Raw genomic sequence first — 15531 nt, forward strand, 5'->3', positions numbered from 1 at the left:
CCCAAATGGGTGCCGGTTCGAGTCCCGGCTACTCCACTTCTGATCCAGCTCTCTGCTATGGCCTGGGAAAGGAGTAGAAGATGGCCCAAGTGCTTGGGACCCTGCACCCACGTGGGAGACCCCGGAAGAAGTTCCTGGCTCCTGGCTTCGGATCAGCACAGCTCCAGCTGCTATGGCCAACTGGGGAGTGAACCAACGGATGGAAGACCCCCCCCCCCCCTTCTGCTTCTCCTTCTCTCTGTGTGTAGTTCTGACTTTCAAGTAAATAAATAAATCTTAAAAAAAAAAAAGAGTTCACAGAAAAATTAAATTAAAAGCTAATGGGCATTTTCCCATCAATGCTTTGGAAAACCCTTCATGCGTGGTCTCTTCCAAAAAGTCAAGAACCCTGCAGCCTTTTTAGAAACAAAACCACAGAAGCCGTGAGCCACTTTCCCCTGTGGCCTAACCATGCCCTCTCCTCTGCTTCTCTGATTTTGAGGCTCTTCATGCTAAATTTGTCCTTGCTGTGTGATTTCATCCCTTCTGCATTCAAGTGTACTTCCAACATGACCCTACTTCGAAGAACTCAACTTAGGCACAGACTCATGCTGACAGATTGTGAGCTGGGCTTGTCCAAGAAACCTGAAGCACTCCAGAAATACTGGTAACTGTTCTAAATATTGGTACACAGCAGCATCGAAAGCCAATACTTGGAGGCGTTCAGAGAGTAGAAATGATTTCAGACGTTTCAGACTCTTCTTTGCCCTCTTTGATGTGCGCCTCTCTGTAACCCCCTTTCAGTTCCTTATCTTGTGCTGATAGCAAGTAAAATTGATGGCAGCCCAGAATCTCTTTGGCAGGACTAAATATAATTTGTAAGAAACGATGGAGGAGGGTAATGGACTCTTTGATGATAAAACCTAACTCAGAGCTTTCTGATCAGCAGAGCTGGAGTCAGCCTTGGAGTAGCCAGGACAAGGACAGCTTCCATGTCACTGTGGCGGCCAGCGAGTGGGGAATCCACATGGAGGTGACTGAAGGGAGCTGGAGGGAATGCTGGGGGCAATCTCACTGTTCCCCAAACCCTGTGGCTGAGTGGGGAGAGGCTGGGACTCAGAAGGACAGCCAGTGTCGGAGTCGCCAGGCCCAGCCAGGGAAGCGACTCGGGAGACAGACTGTGGAGCGGTGAGGGAGCCCCAGGACACGGCAGGGGCTCGCCCAGAGCGGGTGAGCTGGGTGTGGTGCTGCAGGCTGGAGCTGAGCTGGCTGCAGGATGAGAGCTCACGGCGACCCCTTTCTCCCCTCTGTCTGCAGCATTCCCTAGGAGCAATGTCCTCTGCTTCCTCTGCTCTCTCTCAAATTCACCTCCTCTCCATTTGGAAGACTCCACAGCCTGGAGATCATTCCTTCCTAGCCTTCCTCCACGTGTCACGTCTTCCCAGCCCTTTCACCGTGGCTTGCCCACGTTGTGAGCTAGGTAGGTCCACTCTGGACTGGAGGCCACCTGAGTCGGTCAAGCTGTGGGGAGCTTCAGGCCAACACTTCAAACTCATCACCTTTGGCCAGATCAGCAAGGCTGGGCTCACTGCTGGGAGCTGCAGACTTGAATCTCCTGCAGACTTGAATTGTCTCCTGCTGGGCCCCAGTCTCCCCACTTTCCTCTTGCTCGTCTTGGGGCCCTTGTTTCTATGCTGAATCTTCAACCCTTGGACTGGGCCCTGAGGCCGGGCATCAGCCTTCCTGGGTGCCTACACGCTACATATCAGACATGCTAGTACTGCTTGGCTGGCTGCCTGCTTTGAGTGGCCACGTGGTGCCTGCTGCCAACTGCTTTGTTCCATGGGTTGGCTGACCTCCCAGTCCAGCCGCTGACCTGGTGACTGTGCATGTCCGCTAAGAGCTGACACAAGTTGGCTGCATGTGGAGAGGGGATATCTGAAGCCCTAAAAGGGTGGCAGGGAGGGGACAAAGTGTGGGCAGGGAGTTTTCCCTGGGCCGTTCCAACCATGAGGGGTCACCAAAAAGTTCATGGGAAATGCATATTAGGAAAGAAATGGCGTGGATTTCAAATTGCACCCAAATAAGCTCATCTTTTAATCCCATTTTCCCACCAGTTTTTGAGTCCCACTCCTACAAGTATGCGCTCCGATGTCTCCGCCAGCCTCCAGCTGCCCTTGGCCCCTCCGTCTCCTCTGAGCTGGTCCTGCCAGCCCTCTGCAGGCTCCCACAGTAAAGGCAGAACTGCTCCCCAGCACTGGGTGCCTCGCTGCAGCCCCCAGTCCTGGCCTGACACTGCCATGAGACGACGCCAGGCCCGTCCCTTGGTCAGGATGACCCACCCCACAGCTGACGTGAGCCTCTTCCACTTGCCCACTCCTCCCCTCCCCGATCCATCTTCTCTGGCCAACTTTGATCAAAACAAATGACTCATCTCTGCAGCCTTCACTCTCTAGAACTTTCTAAGTCTCAGCCGGCATTTTCGTTCTTCCTTCATATCCTTAAGCTCAGCCTCTCTGCCCTCACACTGGGGATCTACCTCTTCCAAAATGATGGCCCTCATTCGAGGCCAGGATGCAAAGGAAACTGAAGCCGAAGTCTCAGATGGAGGAGGTCTGAGAGGTCCACAGATTGGCATCAAGCAACTGTGGCCATCAGGGCTGCAGAGGTTGTGCCCTTTTGAAGTCCTTGCTTCCCACAGAGCAGGTCTTTGTGGCTCTGCTTGGGAACCTGGCTTCGGCAAAGACTTTCAAGGGAGCACGGCGAGCCCCAGCAGCACTAGGAAACCACTGGTCCAGATGGACGGCCGGACTCTGGGCTGTCTGTGCACCAGACATTCCCCTGGCCTTCTCACTGGTGCCAGGTGTTGGGGTGGAGAGGCAATCACTCTGTCTCCAGATACACCTACCTCCTGGACACAGCTCTAATGTCAAGGACGTTCATCCAGTACAGAACTGAAAGCTACCTGGCTTCCACCCTTGGCCCTGCCACCCTACGGGCTCACATCTCAAACAGTCTCATCCCTGGGGGTCCTTGGGATCCCGAAGACGATCAAGGGTTTCTGCCTGTGATCTCCCTACACTCTTGCCTCCTGCAGCCACTGCTCAGGGTCCGGTGGGCTGGACTGATGTCCTGCCAGGGAGCCCCGGCTCCACCCGAGGCCTCAGCCTGCTGGACACCATGCTGCTACCCAGAGGCCTCGGCCAGGCCCGCTCCCTCCCTGGGCCTGTTTCCTGCTCAGCATGGGGAGAGGCTTCCCCGGGACGTCCCCTGTATACCTCCAGCTCCAAGTCTTTTAAGGCAGGTGATGGTTTTATGAATTTGACCCAGAAACTGACTCCAAAAACCAATGCCTTTTTCCTCTGAAGTTTTGTTTCTTTTTCCTTAAAAAAAAAAATCCTTGTGTGTGTGTGTGTGTGTGTGTGTGTGTGTGTACTAAGACCAAGTGTTTCCCCTTTACAGTGCTAGCTCCTGGCTGAAGGGTCCCTGTTCTTCCATGAGGTTTTGGGGTCCCGACTTCCTGGCACCTCTCAGACTGCCTGCCTTTTCCAAAGCCACGCCTTAAACCCCAGTGGTGGTGGACAAGACTGGGGACTGGGGAGGGAGGCTAGACCCAAAGCAGCATTCTGGGGGCTGGCCGTGAGGACCCCCCTCCCGCCCCCCGCGGTACCTGCACAGCCCGGGGCCTCCCTGTCGTACCTGAGAGGAGGGCCTGGCCCGTGAACTGCCCGTACACGGAGGCAGCATGGGGAAAGGCATTGAAGGGCGGGACCGAGGCACCTGCTGGGACCCCGGAGCCGACTTGCTGCAGATCCAAAAAGGCGGAGCTAGATAAAGAGGAAGGGGTGGAGCTAGAACTGGACACCTCGGGGGTTTCCTGCTTTATGGCGAAGGGTGAATGAGGATCTGCCGGAGGGAGGGAGACAACAAGGAGAGAGGGGTGTGAGATGAGGGGGCGGGAACATGCACAAACCAAGCCATGAGATGCGGGGGGGCGGGGGGGGGGACGGGCGCGGGCGGGCAGACGGGCTTTCTCGGGGGTCTGGGGCCTCAGTGGGGTACACCCTGCACCTGGGGTGGAGGGAGAAGGGGCGAGCGAGGCTCTACCTCCCTGCTGTGCCTTCTACCAGTGTAGACGTGCCAAAGTGTGTGTGCCCGCCTATCCCAGGAGGGGCCTAGGGTTGGAGGCACCACCCTCTGAGCCCACCTCGCCTGTCAGGCCCGGGGCCCCAAACATGTTCCTCATGCCAGCCAGCCAGCCAGCCAGCTCTGCTCTCCGCTGCCCTCCAGCTGGGCCTCATGGCTGGGGACACACAGCGTCATACCTGCCACCACGGGGTAGGTCTGGTGAGTGGGGAGGTTGCGGCCCAGGGGCGTGTTGGAGGGGGTCAGGGTGGCCTTCCCATCGTCCAGGGCACTGTTGAGCAGGGGCAGCGGGTAGAGGCCCTGGGGAGTAAAAGAGAGGTCAGCTCAGAGAGGGTCCCCAGGCAAGCAAGCCTCGCTCCTCCCTACAGCCCTGCAGCCTTGTCTTCCCACATGACCCCGAAACCCCCAGGCAAAGCTCTTTTCCTCCTTGGACTCTCTCCCTCTCTACTCCACCCAGCCTCCTTAGCTGGCTCCTCCTCTGACTCAGAGCCCTGCTGTTCTCCCAGCGCCAGGCTCTGGGGTTTCCCTTTCCACCTCCCCAGAATTCACGGTCAGCAGGTGGCTTGGGTGGCCAGGCACAGGATGAGCACTCCATTCAGAGGACCGTGCCCTGGCTGGACAACTGGGCTCCTGCTTCCTCTCTTCACATGGTTTGGGCCCACAGAATACAGGACAGCACCAAGGGCAGAGGCAGCCAGCCCACAGGACTGTTCAGAGTGCATCTGCCTACTAATGAAGTAATTTTCCTCCAGATTCAGTTAGGAAACTCATCACTTTCCTGCGTGGGGTGGAGCTGAGATTCAGACCCCAGTGGTCTGCTGTCAAGCTCTGGCCTGACCCGGGTGACGCAGGGCCCACCTCTTGCATTCTGCAGGAGCTGACATCAGAGCTTCGCCTCTGTTCTCCTGACCAAGTGCTCTCGGCAGCCGTGAGGCATGGGCAAGTAGTGTTGTGTCCCATTTTATATGTGGAGAGCCTGGAACCCAGGGTGGGTAAAGCTCCCAGTTCTATGCACTGAAATCGGGACTAAACCCAAGACTTTGGCTGCTAACCCTATTTCTTCTTCTTTCTCTCCATGTCCAAGCAAATAGAAACTTGCAGGCCCAGCTTGAGAATGATGCTTGGGGTTAATTTGGTGTGAAAACCTATCAAGTACTTGGGAGTTTTCTTCAATAAAACTTTAGACTCCTACCAGCATCCCTTGCCATGAGCACAGCTGTCTCCTATGGTGCTTCTTCCAAAAAGCACTTGTTCACCTGACGGCACGAATACTCCAGACTCCCCATGGCTCCCTCCCCCATGAGGGACAGCACACACCTGTTCCTCACATACAGGTCACACACATCACAAGTGTGATGGGTGAAAGGTTGCACAAAACTGAAATCGGGGAGTGCCCCGCTAAAGTCAGCCATTGCATCAGGCTCTCCAAGGAGGCCCAGCGCTTTCTGGTTGCACCCCAGGAGCTTCCGGAAGCTGCCGTCCATTCGGGAGGTCATCAGGGCACCATAAGTGTGCAGCGGCCATGACTGACTAAATGGTGCTCTGGCTCCACGCCTTCCCAGGGTTGGGAGCCTACTTAGAGACAGGGCGGAGTTGCTTCAAGCCTGGCTTAATGACATTGAACAAAATATCTAATTTCTAGAGAGTGTAAGAAAAGTTTAAAATACCATAATACATATTGATTCAATACCAAAATATCTACTCAAAATCCTGTGACTGTCCCAAGATCCAGGCAATTCAGCGAAAAAGGAAAAAAAAATCACCTACAGAGCCAGACATTTTAGGGTTGTTGCACTGAGTGGCTTAACCATCTCAGTAATGACTGGATTTTTTTGCTGGGCTTGAACTTGAGTTGGGGGCAGAGTGGCACAATGCTTTGGAAATTGGGCAAGTTTGAGCCCTGGTTTTCTCATAACCTGCTGAGAGGCTTCGTCTCCTTGACCTCCTGAGCCTGCTTTTCTCACTTGTAGTAACGGGGATTGTAGAATCTGCCTCTAAGACTAATGCAAAGAGTAAATGTATGTATGGTGTTTACATAAAGTTCCTAGCCTGCTCAGATGCCTCCTTAGTAGCTGTCGGCATTTTTGTTATGGAGAGCCAGAAGCTGCCAAGTTCATGGCCTCTGTCCTGGTAATATCCACATTCTGTTGACCTGCTCCCTGGTGGGCTTGCACAATAAAGAGCCGAATGGACTCCTAGCTATGCCGGGTATGAAACAGCGGCCAGGAATGAGGCCTCAGAACATTTCTCTTCAACACTTCCTCCCTTGTTGATTTTACAGAAGGGACGCCTACGTCTTTGCCCCTGCTGAGGTCGGGGGCGAGTACCTCAGCGAGCTGGAAGGCCGACCTGTGCCCTGTGAGTGGACACAGAGCGTTGCTGTGGCAGCAGAGTCAGCAAAGGTGGCCTCTCTCTGCCCTCTCACCACCAAGCCAGGTGAATGAATGAGTGAGTAAATGATTGATGGAATGGGAGAAGGAACAAGGGATGGACAACTCTCTGGGCCTCAGTTTCCACTTCTGCAGGGTGGGGAACTGGAGCGGCTGAACTGTTTTCAAGTGCCTTTCCCCCAGTCTTCCAGTAAGAACTTAATGAAGCAGCATATCTAGAACAGGTGACGGTGGACGCATCTGCGTGGAACCAGGGCCAGCAGACCCAGCTTCACAGCCATCTGCTACCCCTGCCTTCCCTACACTCCCCTACCCTGGCTGATCACCACACACACAAGAACACTGGGTTTGGTGCTCACCACGGTCCCATGTAGCTCTAAGGCCTCTCTTACTCCATGATTCCCCTTGTCCCAGGGGGCTTCAAAAATTTCACAGAACATGGAATTAAAACATAAGCTTATTTTGAGTGCAATGCATTTTTGAAATTCCTGCCTAGTTTTTTGGTAATACACATTTTCCATGATATTTTTTGAAGATCCTTCAGATGCAAGGATCTCAAATTTTTTTTGCACCAAGATAAACTCGTCTGTTAATTCCATTTCCACAAAGTTTTGAAGCACCCTCATGTGGGCACCAGCAGGGTGTGGGGTCTCTGCAGTCTGGCAGGGGCCTTTGGGCGATTGAGAGATGCAGCCAGGAAGTGGCTCTGGGACCCAGCGGGCACCCAGGGTCTCCACAGCAGGAGGCTGGTGCTTGTACACTGGGTTTTGCAGGCTCGTGCTCCTGGACTGGGCTGCCTGCAGGCCCCCTGCTGTGGCCCCATCTCCCCCCTGGAGCTGCATGCTGACTGCTAGAGAAGCACCCGGCCCTCCCACTACGCCTGCTGACGGCCAGCTCTCTCTGCACCCCTCGTAGTTGTCACAGCCAAGGCTGATAAAATCGCTGACGCAGATTGCCTGCCCAGCTGTGGGTGCTGGCATGGGCCCAGCAACCCAGACGGCCACTGGCAATGGTTCAGCTGATTATTGGCATCGTCACCATCATCCTACGCAGATCTTAAAGGCGTACGGGGCTTGTCTTACTCCTGGATCAAACGACAGCGTGAGGCAGACACCCCCTACAGACACTCTGCAGTGGGTTGATTCGGTGGGGTAGGGAGAGGAAGACACTGTGGACAGCTGCTAATGAAAGGGGGAGCGCAGTGATTCTGACGGAGCTAGAGAGACTTCGTGGGCCCTGGGGTGGGGCCGTTCACGTCTCAGCCTTTCCCAGAAGCCAACCTGTCATCGCCTATTGCACCTGTCGGAAGTGCTGGGAAGACAAATCCCCTGCAGCTTATGATTTACTGCTCGGGATTTCTCAACTCACCCACTTGCTCACTCATTCGGGCCACCTTTGTGGATTATCTGTGATAGAGGGGCAGCGTGTTCAATGCAGGGGATAAGCCCTGCCCTGTCCTTAAGAAGTCTCCCATGTCTTCACCCACCCCGTCCACTGGATGCTCCACAGAGCCCGGGAGAGGGGAGGAGCGGCCTGGGAGAGGTGCCGCCGCACGGAGCCAGGGGAGACGGATTACGTCTGAGGGGCAGTGAAGGATGCATGCAGCAGGCAGCGTTGGCGCTGAGTCATAATGGCCCGGCGGTATTTTTCCAGGCAGAGAAGTGGGAGGAAAGGCATCCCGGGAGGAGGGCAGAAAGGTGTGAACGAGGGTGACATGTTCATGGGTGTGAGTAATGCAGGAGCCTGGGGTGTGCGGCTGGGAGCGCCGGGGGTGGGGCTGCAAGTGGCAGGGAGGTCAAGGTGGGAAGACTGGGAGCTGTGGGATCTGACGCTGGCTGGGAGGGGCGAAGGCACTCCCTGCTCCTGTGGCCCCCTGGAAAGGGCAGCCTCACTTGAGTATGGGAATGCAGGAGGGTGGGGGATGAGGCAGCAGTCAGGGCACATGTTGGGGTTGGGGCTGGGGTCGCCTGAAGCACAGACCTTGATCAAGCCCTCTAACGCCCCTGCCCAGCCCTGCTCACCTCCCTCCCACGCCCCCTGCTCCTCACCTGCTCGCCTTTGGTGTGGCTCGGGGAGGCGTAGGCCTCCGGGTAGTGCTGCCGCTCGAAGGGGCACTCCAGAGGCTCGAGGTGGTGCTGGCTGAAGGCGTCGGTGCGGAGGTGCTTCCGGGGCGCGCTGCTGCTGCTCTGTGAGTCAATGCTCAGCCGGCAGCTGTCCTGGTCACCTGCAGCACCCCCAACCCCGCAGGGAGAAAGCTGTCAAGGGACCCATGTAACCCACGCTGCAGGCCAGACAGAGCAGCAGGCTGCACGCAGGATGCCAGGCTCCTGGGCCCCTGGGAATCTGGAATCAGAGCAAACCACTCTGCAGGTGCAGAGCCCCGGGCTACAAGGGGAAGGCCTTGTGTCTTCAGCAAAGCCTGGGCCAGGTGCCCTCCTGTAACTGTACCCCCGTCCCGGCTGCACCCCGGGCCCCCGACACTCACTATCATCCATTTTCCTCTTGTTGTCGCTGCCAGGCTGAGCAATCCCCAGGAGCCCGTTGATGGAGTAGGTGGAGCCCAGGGAGTCTGACTGCGGAGACTCTGGAGGTGTGACAGCTGAGCTGGGGACTGCAGTGGGGTGGGAGGGAGAGGGTCAGGACACAGGGGTGACAGTCCCCACTGGCCTCGCTGCCGCTGTGGGAGAAGGCAGCGAGCCACACCTCGCAGTCACTCCTCCAGGGCTGCTGGTAGGAGAACCCTTGGAGTCAGTGCTGACCCGTGTCTTTCTCCCTTACCACATGTCAGGGCCTCTTCCCTGGGAGCCAGGCCAGTGTGGTGCACACACAGTTTAGAGCATATGACTGTGTGTGTGTGTGCCTCCGTGTGTGGGAACATAAATGTCGACTGTGTGTGTGTGTGTGTGTTCAGTCCCCCCCCCCCCCGCCGCACTCACTCAGCGTGTGTCCTGGGCTCAGGGACTTGGTGGCCACGCAGCTGTCCATGGGGAGGTTGAATGGCTGCTGCACTTTGGTCCGGATGATCCTACAAGGAAGAGAAGAAAGCTCCTTGGAGAGAAGGAAGCAGCACTCGCGGCCATCTCAAGCCGCCTGCCATCAAACCCATGACGTCACTCCTCGGCCCTGGTCCTGCCCAGCCTCACGACTGGACCCCTGGGCCCCGAAAGCAGACGTGCAGAGTGGTCTCGGCGTGTGCTCCCCGGCCCGGCTTGTCAGAGCCACCATCGAGTGCTGTGAGTCTGACCCTGTAAACCTCTCCAGCACTGCGCCCTCTGTCCACACCTGACTGTGTGCCACCACTAACTGTCCCACCAGGGTCCCTCACTGGCCCTTGCCCCTCAACTCTTCACCCTTTCTGATTGATTCTCCTGATGGCAAAGTGGGGTTTTTGACTTGCAAGTTAGCCTCTGGCTTAAAACCTGCCAGGGCCTTCCCATTGCTCATAGGTCAGAGGCAAGAATATGAAACAGTCCAATCTCAGCCCACCTCATGCTCCTCTCCTTTTTATCTATTGGCTTTCTGCCAGCTTCTTTTGTGAGACCCTACTAGCCACAGGGCCTTTGCATTACTATCTCACAGTTCCTTTCATTCCTCCTTTTACCTATTTAATTCTTACTCCTTGTTTTGTACTCAGGGGGAAGCCTTTTTTTTTTCTTCCAAAGATCTATCTATTTATTTGAAAGGCTGAGAGAGAGAGAGAGAGAGAGAGAGAGAGAGAGAGAATGGGAGAGGTCATCTATCCAATGGTTCACTTCCCAGATGGCCACAAAGGCCAGAGCTGTGCCAATCGGAAGCCAGGAGCTTCTTCCGGGTCTCCCACATGGGTGCAGAGGACCAAGTACTTGGGCCATCTTCCACTGCTTTCCCAGGCCATACCAGGGAGGTGGATCAGAAGTGGAGCAGCTGGGACTCAAATTGGCGCCCATATGGGATGCTGGCACTGCAAGCGGTAGCTTTACCCGCTTTGGCACAGTGCCAGCCCCAGGGAGAAGCATTTTATAATCTCCCTAAGCCAAATCACCCCACGCTAGCTCACCTTCATGTTTCTTTCCTTAGCAGGACATAGAGCTCTGTGCTTACACATGAGGACCTGATGAGTGTCTGGATTCTCGTTCGAGTATAAACTCTCAAGGACAGGAACTTTGTGTGTCCTAGGGCCTCCCATGTAATGAATGAGTTGTGTGTGAATGAATGAGTGAACAGGTGAATAATTGATGGAGGTCGTGAGTGAATGTTTGAATGAGGGCCAGGTTACGGGTCTCGGGGCTCAAAAAAAGATCAATTCAAGAAGATTATTTTATTGAGTGAAAGGAGATATGGCATTTGATGAAGGCCCCTGTGGACAGTGCACTACAGATGCAGCAGAAGAGGGGGTGAACCCACAGCACAGGGCAAAGGAAGAGGCAGGGGCATGTGACATCTGCCCAGCACCCAAGTGCTCTCTGCCTGCTCCACCCAAGCCAGGCCCTTTTTTGGATCTTTTTTCATGATTCCCCCAAAGCCCAGGGGGTCCCCCAGGCTGACGCCAGCATCTGCTGTCTCTCACCTGTTGATGGAGCTGACACTGGGGACAGTGTCGTTGTCACAGACTCCCTCAGCCAGGAGCCGGTCTCGGATCTCCCAGGCAAACATGGTCGGGTTCTGCCGCTTGTAGTCCCCGATCTTTTCCACCACTTTGGGGGTTGCCACCTTGGGCTTGGAGCCCCCGATCACTCCAGGTCGGATGCTGCCAGTTTCGTAGTACCTACTCCAATAGAGAACCCCAAAGAATTACCCAGTAAGCAGGTGCGGTCCTTGGGCAGGAACCTAGCCGGAGTCCCACTCCCCTCGGGGGCTTCTGGGGCAGGGTATGGCACTGAAACGTGCCCCTAAGGCAGGCCTTGAACACCTGCCGCTCCCAGAACTGTCTGTTTCCTTTGCTTGGGTAGGTTTGTGCTGCTGCCAGACGGGAAGCCTCTGCTAAAGATCGCACTGCGGCTTCTTTCCCCTTCCCGTGGGCCAGGACCCATTGTTTGCACCCACGGGAGCCATCCTCAGGGTCACCATTTCCCGTCTCAGGTAGGAGATAGGGCGTATGTGCTGTAGGAACTACAGATTCAGCATGGAGCCTTCTCTACCTAGTTTCTGGGGGCTCAAGCATGGCTGACTATTTTCTTTGGCCATCCTGGCTTCACCCATCCCCGGGAAGCCAGCTGGGGTCACTGGGCCCTCTGCCCTGGCTGGCTGGTTTACCTTTGCACCCTGTCCAAGCCTCACCCGCATCCTTCACCCCCACTCACTGGCTTTCTGTGGGTTCTATGGTTCAGGTTGAGGCTGCTCCTCCCCAACTCTGGAGTCTTGGCTTTGTCTGGGTCCCCGGCTGGGTCCAGCCCTATAAGCTGAGCTTCCTCTTCCAGGGCCTCCACCTCTCCCCTCTCCCCATCCCTCAACCAGCTGCCTTGGCAGATGGATTGCCCAAGTAAGGACATGGCCTTCTCCTTGATGGAGAAACTCTCCGGTGTCTTCTGCCATGAAAAAAAAAAAAAAGAATGTGGCTCTTAAAACTGCATTCAGGGGCTGGCGTTGTGCAGCGGGTTGAGCTGTCACTTGCAGCCCAGGCGTCCCATATCAGAGTGTTGGTTTGAGTGGTGGCTGCTCTGCTTCTGATCCACCTTCCTACTAATGTGCTTTAGGAAGGCAACGGAAGACGGCCCAAATACTTGAGTCCCTGCCACCCCCATGGGAGACCTGGGTGGAGTTCCTGACTCCTGGCTTCGGCCTGGCCCAGCCCTGGCTTACTGTCTATATGGGGAGTGAACCAGCAGATGGAAGATTGATTTCTCTCTCTCTTTCTTTATCTCCCAACACCTCCCCTCCCCGTCACTCTGCCTTTCAAAATAAATAAATAAATCTTTTTTAAAAAGAAAAAAGCCCTTTCCACTCATTAGTGACTGCCATCTGGGGCTCACCTCTCTGGACACCACGGGTCATCTCAAGAATTCCCTGTCCTTGACCCCTGCGAAAGACCACACCTTTCCCCAACAACTTTAGGCAGGGAGCCAGGGCTTTCCACAGCTCATTTACAGACCAGGTCTCTGCCTTCCTGAACCAGAGCTCCTCTTGAATGCACATGTAGGAAGCAGGTGCATGGAGCTGACCCAAAGCCCTGAGTGCCTGGCATTTCATTTCATATGGCGCGGGGCAGGGGTAGGGGAGGGCAGTGCATCTGCCAGTTGACTCCCCAGATGCCTGCAATAGCTGGGACTGGACCAAACCAAAGCCAGGAGTTCCCTCCAGGTCTCCCACATGGATGGCAGGGACCCACCTATTTGAACCATCACCCGTTATTAAACAGGATGAGCAACAGCAGGAAGCTGGAGTTGGGAGTGGAACCTGGACTTGAACTCAAGCTCCCCAGTGTGGAATGATGGTGCCAGGCCAGACACCTGCCCCTCTGTGGATTTCCTTTTCTAAAAAAAAATATCCTTACATACCGAAACAGGGTTCCATTCTCCTAAGATCCTGATGTAATCGGCCCAGGTTGGAGCCTAGATACTGCTTACTCCCCAGGAAAGACGAGTGCTGTGAACTGCTACACTGGGATCGTACAGATGGTGGCTGTCAGTCTTTATTGTTCAGCAGCATTGCCTGGTCATCTCAGTAGCATCACAGTATCTGGGCCTGGCTCCCAAAGAGGCCACGTTAATGATGGCGGAACAGGAGCCTGGGAATCTGCATCTCATCAAACAACCCTTGCGTTTCTGTTGCAGGTGCTCCAGGAGTTGCCCTTCCCAGGGCTGTGACCTGGGGAGCCAGCCCTGACCTTGTGTCCCTTCCCTAGGGGAAGCACTGCCCTGGGCCTCCACAGAGCCAGGGCTCTGCAGAAGATGCTCCTGCCTCAGGAGCAGAGGAGCCTACAGCAAACGAGACCCAGCGCAGAGGGAGAAACCAAGGCGAGAAGACATGGACCAAGAAGGAAGAAAGGGCAACGGGACAACAGACGGATGTTGGCTATGGGGAGAAGCTCAGAAGCACCTCCACACCGTGCTCGGGTCCTGAGGCCACAGCTGGACACTGGGCATGGGTCTCTGGTGGCCATGAGCTGGGCTGCAGAGGACCAGCCCTGCCCAGGCAGTGGGGTGAATTTCGTGCTTACCTGCCAAGGATCTTGCTGACACAGCCATGGCTGACGCGGAGCTGGCGAGAGATGTCGCAGGGCCTCACGCCCTGGTGGGCCAGGTCTACGATGCGTTGGCGGACCACTTCCGGCAGGGGTCTGCCATTCACGAAGGCCCCTCCCAGCTGGTTCAGCCCTCCGTGGCCTAAGGAGACAGGATTTGCAGGTGTCAGAACCGGGCAGGGAGGCTGGGTAACGATCAGCCATGAGTGTGTGTGACTGGCTGTGACCGTGAACTCCCGTGGCCTGGCCCTCGGGAGCTCCCTCTGCACCCCTCCCCACAACTTCCCAGCTCCCAGGAAGGCAGGCATGGGTGGCACATGATGCTCACAGTCCCCCCCACCATGTGATGACTTCTGAAGGACATGTTGTGCACTGTGCTCTTCAGAGTCTCTCCTTTACTCCAAATCCCCTTCTTTCCTTCCCGCTGCCTGCAAAGTGTGCAAGGAGTGGAGGAGCCCCCAGCCCCCAGGGCTGCCCTTCTTTTGCTGGGAAATACGGGCACGGGGTGAAATCTGGGCTTGTTGTATTTCTCTTTCTCCTCTTATAAACGTGGCTTCTAAACACAACCACATTGAGAAACAAAAGCACAAAGCACAAAAGCAGAGCCTCCCTGGTTCAGTTGGGGCCGAGTGAGCTGAGCCCCGCTAGTGCGCCCCTGGCCAGAGTGACCCCAAGGCCCTGCTTTCTCTCCCCAACAGGCCAGAGTGCTAAAAACGGCCGGCAGAGGCCGCAGGGCTCCCGTGAGTTCCAGGACCCACTTGGCTGGCTGCCAGAGCTGCGCCTGTTTCCTTAGCCGCTTTCTTCACTTAGCCCCTGTCCGAGGACTCAGCCTGTTTCCTTCCGAGTCCATTTACCCACACTACATAGGTGCCGGGTCCTGCAGAGGCCGAGGTGAGAGAGGAAGACTCAGTCCTTGCCCTTGTCTCGTGAGGTTTGTTACAGCGCCCCCCACCCCCACCCCGTCCCCAGCAAACAGCCGATTAACATCCCTGGGACCAGGCCTGGGAGTATGGGAGCCAGTGCAGGGTGCTTGCTCCAGGAACCGCAGACTTCTTGGAGAAGTCTCAGCTCTGCTGGAAGACGAAGAGGGGCCTAAGTAGGACAGAGAAGAGAGAAGACTGTTCCAGGTGGTGCCAACAGCACTGCGAAGGCTTAGAGGCAAGAAGGCACTCATCTGTTCACTTTCCCAGCATGCCCAGGGATTCACAGTGGATTCACAGTGCGCTGATCTCAAGGCTCGTACAGCCCTTTTCCTACTAGGAAAATGGTTTCTATGGCTTGGATGACTCAGCAGATCCAGGGAGGAGCCAGGATCCAGCCAAAGTTTAGGGCTCAGTCAAGGATGCTTCCTGGGGTGAGAGCTGGCCTTGGACTCTTGGGAGTGGCTTTGCAGCCTTGCCCTGAAGATGCCATGTGTGGCCCTGGTAGGGAGGGCGGAGCCCTGAGAGTGGAACTCCGAGGGGACTGGCAGGCAAGAAGGGAGCGCCAACCCCAGGCCTTCTGTGTAAGCCAGTTAAGACTATTTATGGTCCAGGGCGGGAAGTGCCTTTGTGGGCACACAGTGCCCATTACCACCCACCGACTTAGCACATTCAGAACTGCCTTGCAATGTCTCCTTGGAGGCCCAAGCTGTCTTCAGTAGAACAGTTGATTTCCCTTAAAAAGGGGGTGGGAGAGGCCATAAGCCTCTGTCCTGGGCAGTAAGTCAAGAGGAGAAGCCTGCTGGCCAAATGCCAGCGTGAGGGACAGGACGATCCACCCTCCAGCTGGAGGCATCTGGGCTGGGGCACAGCTTCCACCTGCCCAGTTCCAGGCAAACTGCCCCAGTGAGTGCTTCCCCAGATGCAGCCAGCTGGC

At 55.9% G+C, this 15531-nt stretch overlaps 1 protein-coding gene across 7 annotated transcripts in view; it reads right to left on the reverse strand.

Annotated features, from left to right (window-relative positions):
* Positions 1 to 15531, reverse strand: part of PAX8 (paired box 8) — a 58360-nt gene that overhangs the window by 11956 nt on the left and 30873 nt on the right. For 2 of the 7 annotated variants that reach the window (XM_051836578.3, XM_089326127.1), the window contains exons 3-9: positions 13651 to 13816; positions 11062 to 11262; positions 9452 to 9540; positions 9001 to 9126; positions 8564 to 8739; positions 4305 to 4425; positions 3679 to 3885 (exon numbers count right to left, since the gene is read on the reverse strand). In XM_051836578.3, the coding sequence (XP_051692538.1) occupies positions 3679 to 3885; positions 4305 to 4425; positions 8564 to 8739; positions 9001 to 9126; positions 9452 to 9540; positions 11062 to 11262; positions 13651 to 13816 (1086 nt within the window). The remainder of the gene's footprint in view (positions 1 to 3678; positions 3886 to 4304; positions 4426 to 8563; positions 8740 to 9000; positions 9127 to 9451; positions 9541 to 11061; positions 11263 to 13650; positions 13817 to 15531) is intronic. The other 5 variants (XM_051836591.3, XM_051836585.3, XM_051836588.3 and 2 more) reach the window with 5 other exon arrangements.

Source organism: Oryctolagus cuniculus, chromosome 2, assembly GCF_051225735.1.
Source record: "Oryctolagus cuniculus isolate XC-2025 breed Fujian yellow rabbit chromosome 2, ASM5122573v1, whole genome shotgun sequence".
NCBI lineage: Eukaryota > Metazoa > Chordata > Mammalia > Lagomorpha > Leporidae > Oryctolagus > Oryctolagus cuniculus.